The following is a 15,796-nucleotide window of genomic DNA, read 5'->3' on the forward strand; positions in this document are numbered from 1 at the left end:
ACCTTTTTGTCAACCCGGGATAGCTAAGGTTTCTGTCTCTCAGTCGAAAAGTTGGTGGTTTGTTTCCCATCATGATCAGTGCTCAACGTTCAATGGTGAGGCAATCTCTGCACAGTGGCAAAGTAGAGTTTCTCATGAATTGCGATACAACACAAACAATAAAAAACATCAGAAGAAAAAAAATCAAATTAAAGGTGGAAAAAATTAGATGAACTAAATTTTTTTATATGTCTCGATAAACGAAAATTAGGGGCACAGCTAGTGCTGGAAGAAGTTGTTTGATACTTTTTGAATTAATTCGACTAATGTGAGAAGAAATGGACCTGGTTAAAAACTGGACGTTTTCCAAAACCTTAGTTGCTTCTCTACTAGAAGAAGCGAGTCGCTATTTCTGCGGGAAGACTTCTCGCAATATATTCTTTCTATTAAACTCTAGATCTCAATTTTGATAGCATACTTTTGGAAAAAGTCGAAATTATCTAAAAAACCGTCAAAAATTGTCTAAAAAACAGTCAAAAATTCAAAAACGTGACTTTTGGAAATCCATACTTTTTTCAAAAGGAGGTCGTCATCGCTTAAGAGAAGATTCGAAAAACTGATTTTTCTCTGCGGAAGCCATAACTTTTTTGTGTGTCAAAAATGGGCAAAATTGATTAAATAGGGGAAATTTTCACTACCCATTCTTTCGGTTGAACCCAAAATCTTGGTTTTGGGAAAATAGTTCTCGAGAAAAGTCAAAAAGTTTCAAAAAGAGACAAAAAGCAAAGTTTTTGAGTGCCATTTTTTTGCGTAGCCGGTAACGTGGGGAGCTTCTCACAACTCGTTCTATCTATTGAACTAAAATTCTCCGATTAGGGAGGTTAGATTTCGAAAACCAAAACCAAAAAAAATCTAAAAATATATGTCAATTGTTCGCCCCATAGACTTTTTGAGACTGTCAGATTGTAGACAGTGGAATAAAGTAAAAAGAAATTTAGATGATTATGCAATCTTTCAGAGGAGTTGGCAGTTTATCCAAGGATACCCGTTTTTTGAAAATCGGTAAATGATTTTTGAGAAAAGCTAAAACTTATATACATTTTTCTAAAACATGTTTTTATAAAAAAGGAACTATAGGGAAACATGCAGATCAAGTCATTTGAACTTGAAACTAGAAATGAAATCGAACTTACAAAACGGAAACAAAGCCGACAATCTTTTAGCAGAAACCAGTTTAGCCGAAAAAAAGTTAATTTTATAGAAAATTTTCAAGAATTGAAAAACGCTTGCAAACACCATGATACTTGCTTACAGTAGAAAAAAAAATCCATGATATGATACCCAAGCTGACAAAACTTGAGCATACAAAGGAAAGTCTTACATTTCAATTTTTTCCGAAAAACTTTCGTTTTCATACAGGGGCGGATCTAGGATTTTTTATTGATGGGGGGGGGGGGGTGGATTTTCAAAAAAGTTTCAAAAATTATGTCGAATTTTTTTTAAGTCGACCAAAATGATTGTTTGAGCTCTCCCAAAGCACTAAAAAACCGTATTTATGGCTTAAATTTCTGCGCCGCAGACAAAATTTTGAAAAAAATAGGCCAAAAATAGCGTTTTTAGGCACTTTTTGGAAACATTTTACCAAAAAATCGCGTTTTTTTGGCGCGCGCTCACCCCTAAAAGTTAGTACATATTGGCGCCAAAGGTTAGAAAAATTTTGCATAACCAATAATGGATATCCCAAAATAGTGCAAAGGGGGGGCCTTTGGGTCGGCAGGGTGTCGAATCCCTAAAAGAATCCCCGCCCCCCTCCCTAAATTCGCCCCAATTTTCATATATAAAGGTCCTGATATGACTCGAACCGCAGAACTTAGGGTGCAAAAGCAACTGCGTTAGCTTCAGGCCAATTTTTGGGAGCCTGGAAGTTTTTCGGGAACCTGGAAGTTGTTTCTTGTTTTTCTTCCCGATTACAAGACACTTGCTCTCGCAAGTTTAATCAATCAAAAACTAATATAAAAACTGCATGAGGGCCTACAGCGATTTTTCATAGGTGCTGAAAAGCTGTTATAATGGACCATTCCGTCATGAAAAATTGTCTTAACAGTTAAAATGGTTAGACTGTTTTGTTTGTTGATTAAATTGATCAATCAACAGAGCAGTGCAGTTTTTTTGAAATGCAGCAACCATGACTAGAGAGATGAAGAAAAACAGGCTCTTGACAATAAAGGAGAAGATTCTTGATTTAACAGATTCTCAAATTAAAAATACATTCAATAATTTCTTCAGAAAGCGTTTTACTGTACTCCAAATTTACCAAACTTTTCCGATTCCTTCTTGCTGTTCCTTTTGAAACTGCGTTTTTTTTTCAAAGAGAAACTTTGATGACCTTTTGTGTGTTTTGTGTCAAGATCTCACACGACTCTTACCGAGACAAGGCGTTCTCTGAGAACCAGGCCAAGTTCCTGAAGACAATGAAGCGAGTTGTGACCACTAGACCCAAGCAGAAAGTAGTTGCACCTAAGGTAAGCACAGTAGCGCTCCAAGAAGAAGCAAGCCGTACCCCATATGCTCCACGTTTTGTGCTATTTTATTACTTTAATTTCTGGTCGACATACCAAATGTCGACAGACCAAATGAAGGCGCCTTAGGCGTCAATACACGAATTTTGAGGGCGAGTGTGCGCCAAAAAAAATCTATTTTTTTGTTAAGTTTTTCCAGAAATGGATTAGAACGTCATACTGGCCTTTTTATCAAACTTTACTGCGGCGCTAAAATCGAAGTAAGTTGAAGCCTTTACAGAGCTAGAACAGAGCTCGGAAAATCAATTTGAAAGAAACCAATGTCAATTTTAAGGAGAACATTTCAAAAAAAAATATAGCTATAGCCAATCTAATTTTGAGTTTCATTTCATGAAATTGTTTTTTTTTGAAATGTTCTCCTTAAAATTGACATTGGTTTCTTTCAAGCTGATTTCTCGAGATTCTGTTTAGTTTCTACTGGGCAAGCTGTGTCATGCAGCAGTGCACCGACTGAGTTTCGATCTGATAGTGCCGCTGGTGATTGTGGCTGACTTGATAGTGCAGGCCGTCCGGAACAAGAAAGCCATCAACACTGACGAAGAGGCTGCCGCACATGCAGGAATAGACCATGACTCACTCAATGCAAATGAACACCTTGCAATCCAAGCCAAATTTGTGTGAACTTAAAAAGAGACAGCAAAAAAGCACATCTCTTTTAATTTCGATCGCCATATTTGTCTAAAGGTATTTGAACCGGTATTTTGTTAAAGTCGAATGTTCGTAGTATGAAAAGATAATAAATAAGTTGTATTTTCTTAGTCCAACTGTAAAGCATTAAATCGAAATCTTACTGCGCTGTTGTATTTCAGATCGGAACAGACGTTAGAAATCACAAGGTCAAAGGAGCAGGTCTCTAGACAGAAAGAAAACAATTGATGGCATTTACATAAACTTAAAACTGGTCCCTATCTCATTCGGGCAACCACAAATAAATTTTAACTTGTATAAAATTTATCAACTTGTAATGTTATCCTTTCCAATTCATGTTACAGATCAATGTCAGTTTTCTTTGAGTTTTTCGGCAAACAGTTTAACTAGAGTTTTTAGGCCCACCTGCCAAACCTCTCGTTTAGGTTTTCTTTTCTTTTCGGTCTGCGTTATGTTACTTGTTTTGGATACGATGAATCATAACACCCCCCATCTTATCAACGCCACGTCGCTGTCGCGTTGATTTTCTTGTCCCCTCTGCGTTTTTCTTCCGACCTCCTTCGACGGTCTTTGGCGTTCGCGTGGCCACTGTATCCGACGGTTCAACTGTATCCGACGGTTCGATTACGTTTTTACTCGCCGCCGTTTTGTCCGCATCGTCCTCCTCGACTGTCCAATCGCTCATGTCATTCTCTTCACTCTCGTCCTCGCTATATTCTACAATCCTCGGGTTTGCCGCCTTTTTCGCCTGTCCCATTGCAAGTTGATCCTTTTCCGCTTTCCGTTTGAGTTTCGTCGGTACACTTGGACCCGGTATGCTTCTTGCGGATTCACTTGGACCCGGGGTGCTCTTTTCGATATCACGTAAACTCGGGGTGTATTTCCGGTACTTGCTCGGACCCGGGGTGCACGCTTCGTAGAAATCCTTGATTTGGCTTTCCTCAGCCGCTGTTCTAAAAGAAACACCACTTCGTCTTAATAACGCCCCTTTTTCCATTTTCACAGTATGGTCAGTTAACTTATCGATTTTCAATGGTAAACGTTTATACCTTCTTGGATCCTTGGGGTCTGTTTTCCCCGTTTTCTGGTAGACTGTTGTTGAGCTAGCCTTGGGCCGTTTTTTTCCTCCTGATTGTTTTGAAACTTTATCAGCCATCTCAGTAGCCTTGGGATCCCTGTCAGTTATCTCATTATCATCCAAAATCCTTGGGGTTTTTCTTTGCTCAGGTGCGTATACTAGGTCGCTTCTCTTTTCCCAGTCCAGGGTCAGCTCCACCTCAGGGAGATTGCTTGCCTTGTCTAAACAAGATAGCTTCTGATTAACAACCTTATTCCAATTTAGATTTTTCAAAGATGGTGTCTTTGTTAAGTTTCGAAACGCCGTATTTGCTTCTCTTCCATGATATGCTTCAAAGGGTGTTAACTTAGTCTTAGAATGTGGCACAAAACGTAAAGCGCTGAGCGCTCGAGATATCATTTCCCCAAATTTGTAACTTTTATTTTCCTGAAGATAGGTGAGCACGTAATTTTTTATCGACCCAATTGTTCTTTCGACCATTCCCGTTGCGCGATGGTCCTTAACCGGAGATTTTATTAGTTCAATGCCTTCATAGTTACAGAAACTCTGAATTTCATTCGAGAAAAACCCCGTTGCCTGATCCATATGCAACTTCCTTGGGTGTCCGTGAGTGTTGATGTACTTCCTTAGGAACTTTAGGACATTTTTAGATTTATTACTTGAGCATATATATGCTGACGGCCAGTGCGAAAAAGTATCCACTGCTACGAGCACATATTTCTTTCTACCCTTTACATAATTGACTGGGCCCCAGAAATCTAATTGAACCAAATCGTTAGGTTCTTTAGGTACATAAGTTACCCCAATATCACTTTTTGGGATATCTGGTTTTAGATTTTTACCTGCTTCTACGCAGCATTTGCAGTACTTTGCCGTTGCGGCAATATTTCGATGCATCAACGGGATCCACACATCCTTTGCGGCCGCGAACATTTTATCCCGACCATGGTGTTGAAAGTGTAGTCTGTTGAGAACTGCGGAAGACATGTCCTTGGGTATAGCTAATCGGCCGTCCATCCACAAACAGTTGTCCCGTACCGCGAAGTCATTGTAGTGTTGAGCGTAATATGGTCCTAGTTTAGTGATGATTTCTCGGGCTCTTGGGTTTCTGTCTTTGATCGCGTCACGTATGGTCTTCATGATGGGTGCTCTCCTGTTCGAGGGTTGGATGGAGGTGATGCAGCAGGCAGTGGACATGGCAGACGACTACGACCAGCAGCCGAGCAGAGAGAACAACATCGCCTACTACTTCTTCTTCTTCTTCTTCATCATCTCAGGCTCATTCTTCACCCTCAACCTCTTCGTCGGAGTCATCATCGACAATTTCAACTCCGTCAAGGAGAGGGTGAGGTTCACACATGGAAATTAAAATACTCAAGTGGCCAAGGTAAGGTCTCCTCTCAGTCGAAGAATTAGAAGTTCGAAAACAATCAGAATTTGTGCTCAATGTTCGGGTTGTCGTCCACACATTTTGATACATAGTCTATGAAAAAAATGTTTATCATTAAGACTTTCATCGAAGAAAAAGTTGTATAATAATAATTTTTTTAATCAAACCTTTTTTTCTAAAAAAAATTTATTAAATTGGTTTAAGACTCAAACAATACAAACTAATGGCAGGTTTTTTACATTAGTGCAACTTTGGCATCAAAAAATAGTTTGAACTAAAAATACCAGTTTGTATTAACAGATATGAAAATTATATGATTAAAAACTTCAAGTTTGAAGTGAAATTTTTTTCTCTCCTTTTTAAGAGTAATGAACGTAGTGAGTACTCTTATATAGGTCTAGCCGATTCGTTTTCTTTGTTAAGACTTTTATATAGGTCTCGCTGATTTTTTTTCAGGAAAAAGTCTTAAAATACTGATGCACTTATGTATATATGCACTTTTTGAGTTCAATTGAAATTCATCTCCTGAAAGTGGCGTAAATAGCACTCTCCAAACTCGAACGTCGAAATGGCGTGAAAAAACGTGAACGATTTCTAGTTTGGAAAATGGAATTTAATTTATAGATTTCCCAGCCAAATAAAAAAATTTTATTTTGATCCAGCTTTCTCAAAATGGATTATTTTTTTTTCAAAAAAGTCAATCATAAGTAGATTTGGAAATTTAAAGAGCTTTAAGGGCATCTATTTGTTTTGAGTTTTGAAAGTTTCAAAAACAAAGCAGTATTTTCTTCTTTTCCTGTGTTTATTAAAGGTATGCAAATCTCTTCAATCTGATTGGTCAACCGTCGGTTGCATGAAAACACGCCCTCTAGTGAGCGTGTACTCTCACTGTGAGTATTTGCATAATCACTTGTTCTTGAATTCTCATTGGATGCTACAAATGTCGTTATGTCAAGGCATGACTGATCGCCCTCTACCGCCGGTATTGGCTTTAGATATTTCACGTTTTGACCCCTAGGCTTCATTTGAGCCTTAGGATTTAGTGCTTCATTTATCATTTTTATTTTCGCTACTACAAAGCTTTCATCGTAACGACTGGTCTCGGGTGCTGCTGCAGATGGAAATCGGGACAAGTAATCTGCCATTCCCATTTTTGACCCCTGTCTGTGTTCAACTTTAAAATCGTACGGCACTAAACGATCGTACCAACGCGTTAGTCGGCTGAAAAACGTTTTATTTCCTTTCGGAGATGAATTCAATAACGTTAGCAGAGCCTTATGGTCCGAAATAACTGTGAAATAACGGCCATATATGTAATTTCGAAAATGCTCCGTAGCCCACACTACCGCAAGTAATTCTAATTCGTTCGTGGAGTATTTTTTCTCCGCAGGGTTTAGGTAACGCGATGCAAACGAAATGGGATGCCACCCTGAGGCCCCATACTGTTCTAATACGGCCCCCAAACCATCGTGACTAGCGTCACAAATAATTCTAGTCTCCCGGTGAATGTCGAAATGTCGTAACTCGACAATGTTTTTCACTAGCGATTTTAAATGTTGGAATGCATTTTCGCAAACATTAGTCCAAACAAAATCGTTGTTTTGGCTTAGTAGTGGCCTTAGCGGTGCACTTAATTCTGCAAGTTTGGGTAAAAATTTGTGTAAACTGTGAAGTGAACCCATCAGTGATTTCAACTGTTTTCGTGATTTGGGGGTTTTCAGGTCTTCAATTGCTTGTGTTTTCTTTACTAAGGGTGTAATACCACTTTCCCCAATTCTAAATCCGAGCCACTCGCACTCTGTTTTCGCAAATTCGCATTTCTGCAACTTTAAAGCAACATTAGAAATATCCAGCTTTTTCAATATCTTTTCGACCAATGCGATGTGTTCGATCTTCGTTCCTTTCGAAGAAATTAAGATATCATCGATGAACGCGTTAGCTTGAGGGAACTCTTTAAGCAAATTATCAATTACTTTTTGGAATTCCGCCGGCATTGATGTCAACCCGTAAAATCCATTTTTAAAACGATACGTTCCTGTGGATTTCCCCCCAACAAGCGAGAAATTGCATTGTTCGCTCGTTTTTTGTTCTAAAGCGACTTGTCCATACGCATATGTGAAATCCAATGTTGTAAAATATACATTCCCCGCTTTTTTCTCCGCAATTATCGGGCTTACTCCGTCTATTAATTCGTCAATATTTGGCATTTGGTACTTATTTTTATGTACCTGCTTGTTTAACTCTCTTGACTCTAATGCTATTTTTATACTTCCATCTTTTTTTACTGTAATTACGATGGGAGAGACGAAATACTTATCTGAGCATTCTTGTAATTTTACGATATGCCCTTCATTTATTAGCCGATGGATTTCTTTATCCACCTTATCTTGCAGACTAATCGGCACCCTGCTTCCTTTTTGCTGTATGGGTCTCAAATTGTCAAAAAATTCGGCTCTTACTTTTGCATTCCGGATTTTCCCTATCCTAGTAAACAAATTTGGGTACAACTTACAGAAGTATGTATGCAATTCGTCATATTTCTCCTCCTCTTGACTGATCCCTTCCCCTGTGATTCCCATCACTTTCTTCCGTTGAACTAACTCGAGACCCAGGGTGCCCATAAGATCCCGCCCCAGGATGGACTGATGGTTGCCGGATATAACCGACACTTGTGCTGGTGCCGCCCAGCCGTTTAATGACATCATCACTGTTATCTTCCCCAGTATGTTTATTCGATTGTTGTTATAATCCAGGAATTCGTCTTGTGACGGTTTTAGTTGGATATTTGCCTTACCCAACGTTGCTTTTAGGTCGTTAATGCTAAAAATGGTCACTGGGGATCCACTATCGATCCACAACCACATTTTCTTCCCTGCTACTTCAACTTGCACGCGCGCCCCAGGGAGCTTTAGTTCGGATTCGTTCCTCTTCCTGTGTATTGACATTACCATGTAATCGTCCGATCCCGACGTCATGGATTCGTTTTCCCCGCACCCCTGCTGATTGACCCACGACACTGGATCTTCGTTCAAGTCAGTTACGTTTTGTGTACTTTGTTGATGCTCACTCTCCTCCCTAACCAGTCCGACTCGTCCTCGTCCCCTCCAATGGTTAGTACCTCTTCTAACTCCTCGGCATGTTCGTTCAAAGTGACCTAATTTTCGGCATGAATTACATGTTGCTCCTCTCGCAGGACAGCTCGCAATATGCTCCAGGGTAAAATTTGGTGCGTCGCAATTGTAACACCAACGATTATGTCCGCTTCCTCCACTACTACTCGGTCCTTGGGTGTATCCTCCACGTCCCCCGCGTCCGCGACTTCGAAAAAATCCTTGTCCCCTCCTTATGTTACTCACCGGTTCTTGTTTTATTGTGATAGCCGGAGCTGTTGAAGCTGGTCGTCCCGTATACGATTTGTATGCGCGTTCCCCGCGTTCGTATGACAATGCGATCCTGTAGACTTCTTCAGGTAATTTTGTTGATCGTGATAACTCTCGTTGGCAATCAGACTCCCGCATGTTCATAATGAAAATGTCACGAACGTTTTCGGCCGCATTTGCAAAATCACATCTACCTGCTAGGGCGCTTAGTTCCGCATGGAACTTTTCGAACGTTTCGTTCTCACGCTGTTTCCTTCCGTAGAAAAGACCCCGTTCATGTGTTACATTCCTCTCTCTTTGAAACACGTTTTGCATTTCATCTAGAACCCGTGGGTACCGTGCAGTTTTGATGTTAACCGTCGGTTTCCGAGCTTTGAATATTCTTTGCGCCTCGTCTCCGATACATAGATATAGATTAGACTTTAACTTCTTTTCTGAATCGAGACGGTTTTTCCCATTTACTTCTTCAGGCAACGCACCGACGGCCGCCGCATTTAGAGTGTCCGCAAAATAGAAGTCATCGGGATCAATATCGTACTTTGCGATCATCCCCCAGTGAAACTTGACTATCCACTCTTCCCAATAGACTGGAGGTTCTGGTGTTCGTACTTCCCAAAAGGCTACAATGTTCAATGGATTTTCCCCCCTCCTTTTTTCTCTGCTGGCTGCGCCATGTTAAAGTCGAATGTTTGTAGTATGAAAAGATAATAAATAAGTTGTATTTTCTTAGTCCAACTGTAAAGCATTAAATCGAAATCTTACTGCGCTGTTGTATTTCAGATTGGAACAGACGTTAGAAATCACAAGGTCAAAGGAGCAGGTCTCTAGACAGAAAGAAAACAATTGATGGCATTTACATAAACTTAAAACTGGTCCCTATCTCAATTTTTACCGATTAACCGTAAAAACTTTAAGCTACTTCAGATGTTTTTTATTTAGATTTGAGGTAGAAAAAATAAGTTTGTCCGGCACAGAAATTAAGTTCATTAGCCTGTTTCACGTAAAAAATAAAACGAGAGCTAAAAAATTTATGACACAAACATTCCAATTCCATTAAACATCAAATTGTGCAAAAGAAAAAACGTACTTGAACATTGAGTGTGTCGTGGTGTGTATTAGTGTTGGACATGGTCCTGTTCCACCTGAACATCTTCTTCGTCTCCTTCTACCTGTTTGAGTTCGCCTTGCGAGTGATGGCCCTGCAGAGACACATAGGCAGCGATGTCTACATCATAGACCTACTCTCACTCACAGTCTCCATTGTTGGTGAGCACCAATACAGATACACTTTAAACGTCTCACTTTTTGCAATTTATTTATAAATCTCAAAATTTTTTATTCAAAGTTTTATTCAAAAGTATTCAGCTCATATGTGATGTTTCTAGAGTGGATAGTTGCAAAAATTGGACAAAAAATAACAAAAACAAAACCTCTTGTAAAATTCGATTTAAAAAGATAAAAGCCAAAAAACAAAAGCAAACTTTTTAAATATAAGCTCGCTTGTAAAAAAGTATTGCAACAAAATAACATGTTTTTTCCCAAAAAATATGCATATGCTAGTGCATCAGTTGTGCCTTCATCTCCTTCATGAATCGAACTTCTTACCCATGTTCACAGGAATAGTTCTGAAGTTGTGCTCAATCCTGGAGGCAGACATGGCAGGTATCCGACTCATACGCGTATACAGAGTAGGCCGTGCCTTCAAACAATTCAAGTTCAGCTCCGCCACCCGAATCCGAAAACTCCTCCTAGCATTCGTCAAATCTGGAACCTCACTCCTCAACATCATCATGTTATTGTTTATTTTCCTAGTCATCTATGCGCTGATTGGGATGAAGTTGTTCCAGGATGTGCAGCACCAGAATAATATTAATGACCGAGTGAACTTCGAAACTTTTCAGTCTTCGATTTATCTCTTGTTCAGACTAATGACCGCAGGAGGATGGAACGATATTTTGGACTCCTTAAGTTAGTTTTTTTTTCTTTTTCCATTTCATTATGACTCTTTTAATTAAGTTTTGACACGAGAAACCATTTTGTTGATTGTTCGGGGAATCCAACATAGTAACAAATGTTACAGGAAAAGTAGTCTTACATCAAAACAAAATGTTAAAATGTGAAAGAATGCCAAAAAATGTTTCAAAAAAGAGCATATTGTTTTGTTTCAGTGAGCCCAAACTATGAAGATATTTGCAGACGTGAGTACTTTTGTTGTAGTTAAGAGCAAATTTTGATTTTAGAATACTGCAAAAAAATTTTCGCCATTGCTAATGCAGTCCTAGAAAAGGCTTATTTTTGTCATATTTTTCTTGAAGCGTTCCGTTGAAAAAAAATGAAAATATAAACCTCTTTCCAAGATTTTTCTCTTAACTTTTTCAACTAAACTTTCTAGGTTTCCAAGATTTGTCTTATAAACTTTTTCAATTAAATTTTTTAGGCAATAAAATGACAATACAAAAATCTTTTGTCGTTTTTCTTGTGCAGCGGGTGGTACTTGTGCTAGCAATGGAGTGGCCATCATCTACTTTGTTACTTTCCTCCTCATCGTGTTCCTGGTAATTGTGAGCATGTACGTGGCAGTCATCCTCAAATACTTCGACGTGGCAGATGACCAGGAACAGATAGGGGTCACTGAAGACGACTACGAGTTGTTTCTCAGTCACTGGCAGAACAGTGACCCCAAAGCATGCCACTTCATAGAGTTCAACCAGCTCAGGTCACAGTCTTATAAATAGTTTCGAAGTACTAGCTTATATACAATCCCAAAAAATACTCTCAAAAAACCGATTCAATCTGAACCCTAAGCTTAACATTACTCTCATTTTCTCTAGAATTTTAACTAGAAAATGTCAAAAATTGACATAAAAACTAGAAAAAAAAACATAACTCAATTGGTCAATTGGAAAACCACGAGATAACATCCAAACTTGATTATAGCGATGATTGATGCTTAAATCAAAAATCTATGGAATATAACTATCGGATTTATATTTTTGCAGTGATTTTGTGGACCACGTGAAGCCCCCTCTGGGAATCAGGAAGCCGAATGTGGTGAAGCTGACCAACCTGAACATCCCCCTCACCTTCCAAGACAGAGTGCACGTGGTGCATGTGTTCGAGGCACTCCTCGAGTACCACCTCAAACCACTCTACCTCAAAAGTCTCCCGCCAGAATTCATAGTGCGTTTGCTTTTTATGCAGTTTATGAATATTGAACGTTTAATAATAATTGTGGTTTCTGCGATTCGTAGAGGATCTATGAAAGGCGGCTATTAATCCTTTCTAATCATATAGTCAGTTTCTCTTTTCTCACACATTCCAGATTGAGTTATATTGTTGAAAGAAGCTCGTTTTTTTTATTGCGACTCAATAAGATGATTGAATACATTTAGATAAGCATTATTAAATAAATGAAAAACACTACCAGGAAACCTAACGGAGTCATTTAGATCTTTCTGGAGGTACCGATCTCGCAGAAGATTGTGATACTGTCTCTGCACCTGTGCTACAATTGGCGACGAAATTTTTTGATATTATTTTAGGTAAATGTAACTCAGATTTTATAAATCCCCCAGTCACAACTCAAGACATTATAAAAACAATCGTGCGTTACGGTAGCCGTTTTAAATAATTCAGTAAGTTTTTCGATGAAAAAAAAATAATTCCTGAAATGATTGGACTCGCCAAAAATTGAGACTTAGTCAAATAAAACAGCACATCGTAAACACTGATCGTGTGAACTGCTTATATTTTTAAAGAACAAATTTTCTAATTTTCAATAATTTGATTTACTGGATTCATTCTGCAATTAGAAAGCGTTGGCGGAGCGCCACGAAGCAATGAAGGGCATCTTTCTCAATTTCGACCCCTCTTACCCTTGCAAGTATCGCACTAAAGACAGGGGACTGGCTTCTCTAGCTTATACTGAACTACAGCGAGCATTCATTGATCTGAAATTCGTCGAGAACCTTCGAAAACTGGCTAATAAGAGAAGAAGCTTCGCAGTCCGCAAAGAAATTGAAGAGGCGATGGTTCTTTAACTCAAAATGCCTTCAAAATTTAAACAAAAACAATTTAAAAAATATTTTAAACTTTGTTGCGTTTACTTACTCTTTTATAATAGTATATTCAAGTTTAGAAGCAATTGAAAATGATGCAAAATATGAGCAAAAGTTTCCTCCAAAAAGCTGATTTACATGTTCATTATTTTTCTTTGTGTTGTAACTCTGATGACAAAGTTGAGATAATTCAATAGATGGTTTGTCTGCAAACTTATTTGTAGCCCAAAAGTTAGTACCGTGTATTGGTGGTTTTACGCTCTTGATTAGAAAACACGTTTAATTTTCAAACTTTAATGAACAATTTTTGCGTAAAAATTGTTTTTATGTTTTTGTCTTGAATATTTTTAACGCTCAATTTTCTATTTTGGCGGGCTGAGGTTTGATTGCGACTGGGGGGCGGACGCTCTCTCTCAGGGATTCGACCCCTTGAAAAAAAAACAAAGAACACAAAATGGGGCGACTTAGGTTGAAAAAATTGACGAATACAACGTCGCAAAATTGTCAATCAACTCAAAAAAAACTACAAGTAAACTTTTTGAAAATTAATTTTTGAACAATGTTAAAGTTTTCGAGAATTACAAAAATCAATTACGATGTGCATATTTGTTGATAAATAACCTCAAATTAGACACAAAAGCAAAGCTGCAATTTGCAAACACTAGCAAGAACACGACAAAAAGCAGCTCTACAAATTGCAACAAGAAAAAGTAGAAATAAGCCTCGAATAAGTAAAAAATCGGCTACGTCTAGGATTCTATCTGCAACCTAGAGGTTATGCGTCTCACACACTAACCACTCAGCCATCACGCTTCAAAAATCACCAGCACTAGCCATAAAAAAAAGCAGATGAAACATGGTATGAAATTCCCAATGCTACAGATCGTGATTATAGCAAAAAATCCACCAAATACGAGAACAGTTGTAACGAACACTTTTGTTGCGAGGTTAGGAAAAAAAGAAGGTTTGTAGTAACACTACGCTGATTTAAATTAAGAGTCATCTTCATACTAAATCCGTGCTCGATGTCTGCTTCAAATTTGTGCTCGACGCAAATTATTGTCCGGTTATGTTTTTGGTTGAGCAGTGACTTTTTTGTCGAGTTTCAAATTTAAAAAGTTAAGCGATCACCTTGATTCTGATTTAAAAACAGGCGGAAAAACAAGTCTTTTGATGGTGAAATACATGGTGAAAGACTTACAAAGCCAAACTTCGATTTAACTTGAACTTAAACGATTATTTGATGAACGAGAAATTCAAAATCGATTAAACGCAGATACTGTTCAAAAAAGTATAGTATTTTATCCGTTTTTTTAACAGATTACACGCATTTTGAATATTTACCCAAGGACGAGGAAGTACCAAGTTGAAATAAACTGCCCTTATTGTTCCAAATTGCCTCTGAGCTTATCAACCACTCATCGTTGCACTAAGTAAAAGCTGAAAACTCTGCAAAGAGAATTGTTAAAACTAGTTTTGCCTGTCGATGTCAAGGCCAAGCAGAGACAGGAGTTCACCGTTATTTTGATAATCAAAACTTCTACTTTGAGTTTGACCTAGAGGAAGAACTACAAATTATTGCAGACCGGGCGTTGAGCTACAAACCTTTAAAAAATCGAACGAAATACGAACTATCCATGGTAAAATTTGTACAAAAAAAAAGAAAATAACCAGTTTAGTCTGAAAATCTGAAATTTGACATTCTGATCCGATGGTTTAGTGTTGAAATAATAAACAATCGCAAAGACAATTTGGAAAACTCTGCAAATTACAATAAGTTAGCGCATTACCAAACGGTTCTGAAAATCCTGAAAAAAGGCTGCTCCAAAAAGTATGCGCTCATTTTTTCAATCTAGAATTAAGAAATTGTCGTTTCATGCTTTTGAGTGGGATAAAATCAACCTATTTTGTCCAAACGCTGCGTTTTTAAAACAGTAGAAATCAAAAACAGATTTAGAAAACAACGCAAACAAACAAACGAACAAACGCAAGAAACACAATTTGTTAACTATAACAGATTTAGACATCCCTTCAAAAACCTTCTCAAAAAGCTTTAAATATGAGAATAGAAGACACCAACATCATCACAATCAGCACCAAGTTGATCACAAGAATTAAAGTTAGAGGCAGGGCAAATATGATGAGTTTACTTCTCACAACACTCAAGGACCCTTCATTGTTCACATCTCTAATATCTGCATTATCATCGTCATCATTATCATCACCTGTTTCCAGATTACTTCTTTTCTGTCGTCCTTCTATTTCCGTTTCATCCGCAGGTTCAACGAACTTTTCCGGCCACACTGAAAATATCAGCCAACGCAGTTGGAAAAATGTTCTTGATTTTTTCAGCCAACACAGTTGGAAAAATTTCCTTGATTCTCCTTAAATTTGGAACCCACCTGGACCTGTTTTTAGTTCAGTGAAGCGATTAGGGTCCAACACAAGAACACAAAAATGGTAAAACTGTAGGTCATGCAGATGATATATTTACCTGTGAGATTGAATGGAATCTTGTCGTAGACTGCACAGACAAAGTTTTCTCGTGAGTTACAGGTCTGCATGCCAGTAGCCTCTCCTGTCTTCACACAAGACCCTCCTTTCCTGGGGTATCCTTTTTTCCACATGGTGCTATAGGGTATGTCAAACACAACTGACCTAAAAAGAACTAAATATAAGGAAAT

At 38.3% G+C, this 15,796-nt stretch overlaps 1 protein-coding gene across 1 annotated transcript; it reads right to left on the reverse strand.

Moving 5' to 3' along the window:
- Positions 1–3,292: 3,292 nt before the first annotated feature.
- LOC134846605 (uncharacterized) lies at positions 3,293–5,271 on the reverse strand. The gene is made up of 3 exons (XM_063863989.1): positions 5,127–5,271; positions 4,256–4,505; positions 3,293–4,159 (listed from the first exon to the last, which is right to left on the reverse strand). Exons 1-3 carry the CDS (start codon positions 5,269–5,271, stop codon positions 3,661–3,663), a joined length of 894 nt encoding a protein of 297 aa, XP_063720059.1. The 3' UTR covers positions 3,293–3,660.
- Between the last annotated feature and the right edge of the window lie 10,525 nt (positions 5,272–15,796).

The sequence above is a fragment of the Symsagittifera roscoffensis genome, chromosome 5, assembly GCF_963678635.1.
Source record: "Symsagittifera roscoffensis chromosome 5, txSymRosc1.1, whole genome shotgun sequence".
In the NCBI taxonomy this organism is placed as follows: Eukaryota; Metazoa; Xenacoelomorpha; order Acoela; family Convolutidae; genus Symsagittifera; species Symsagittifera roscoffensis.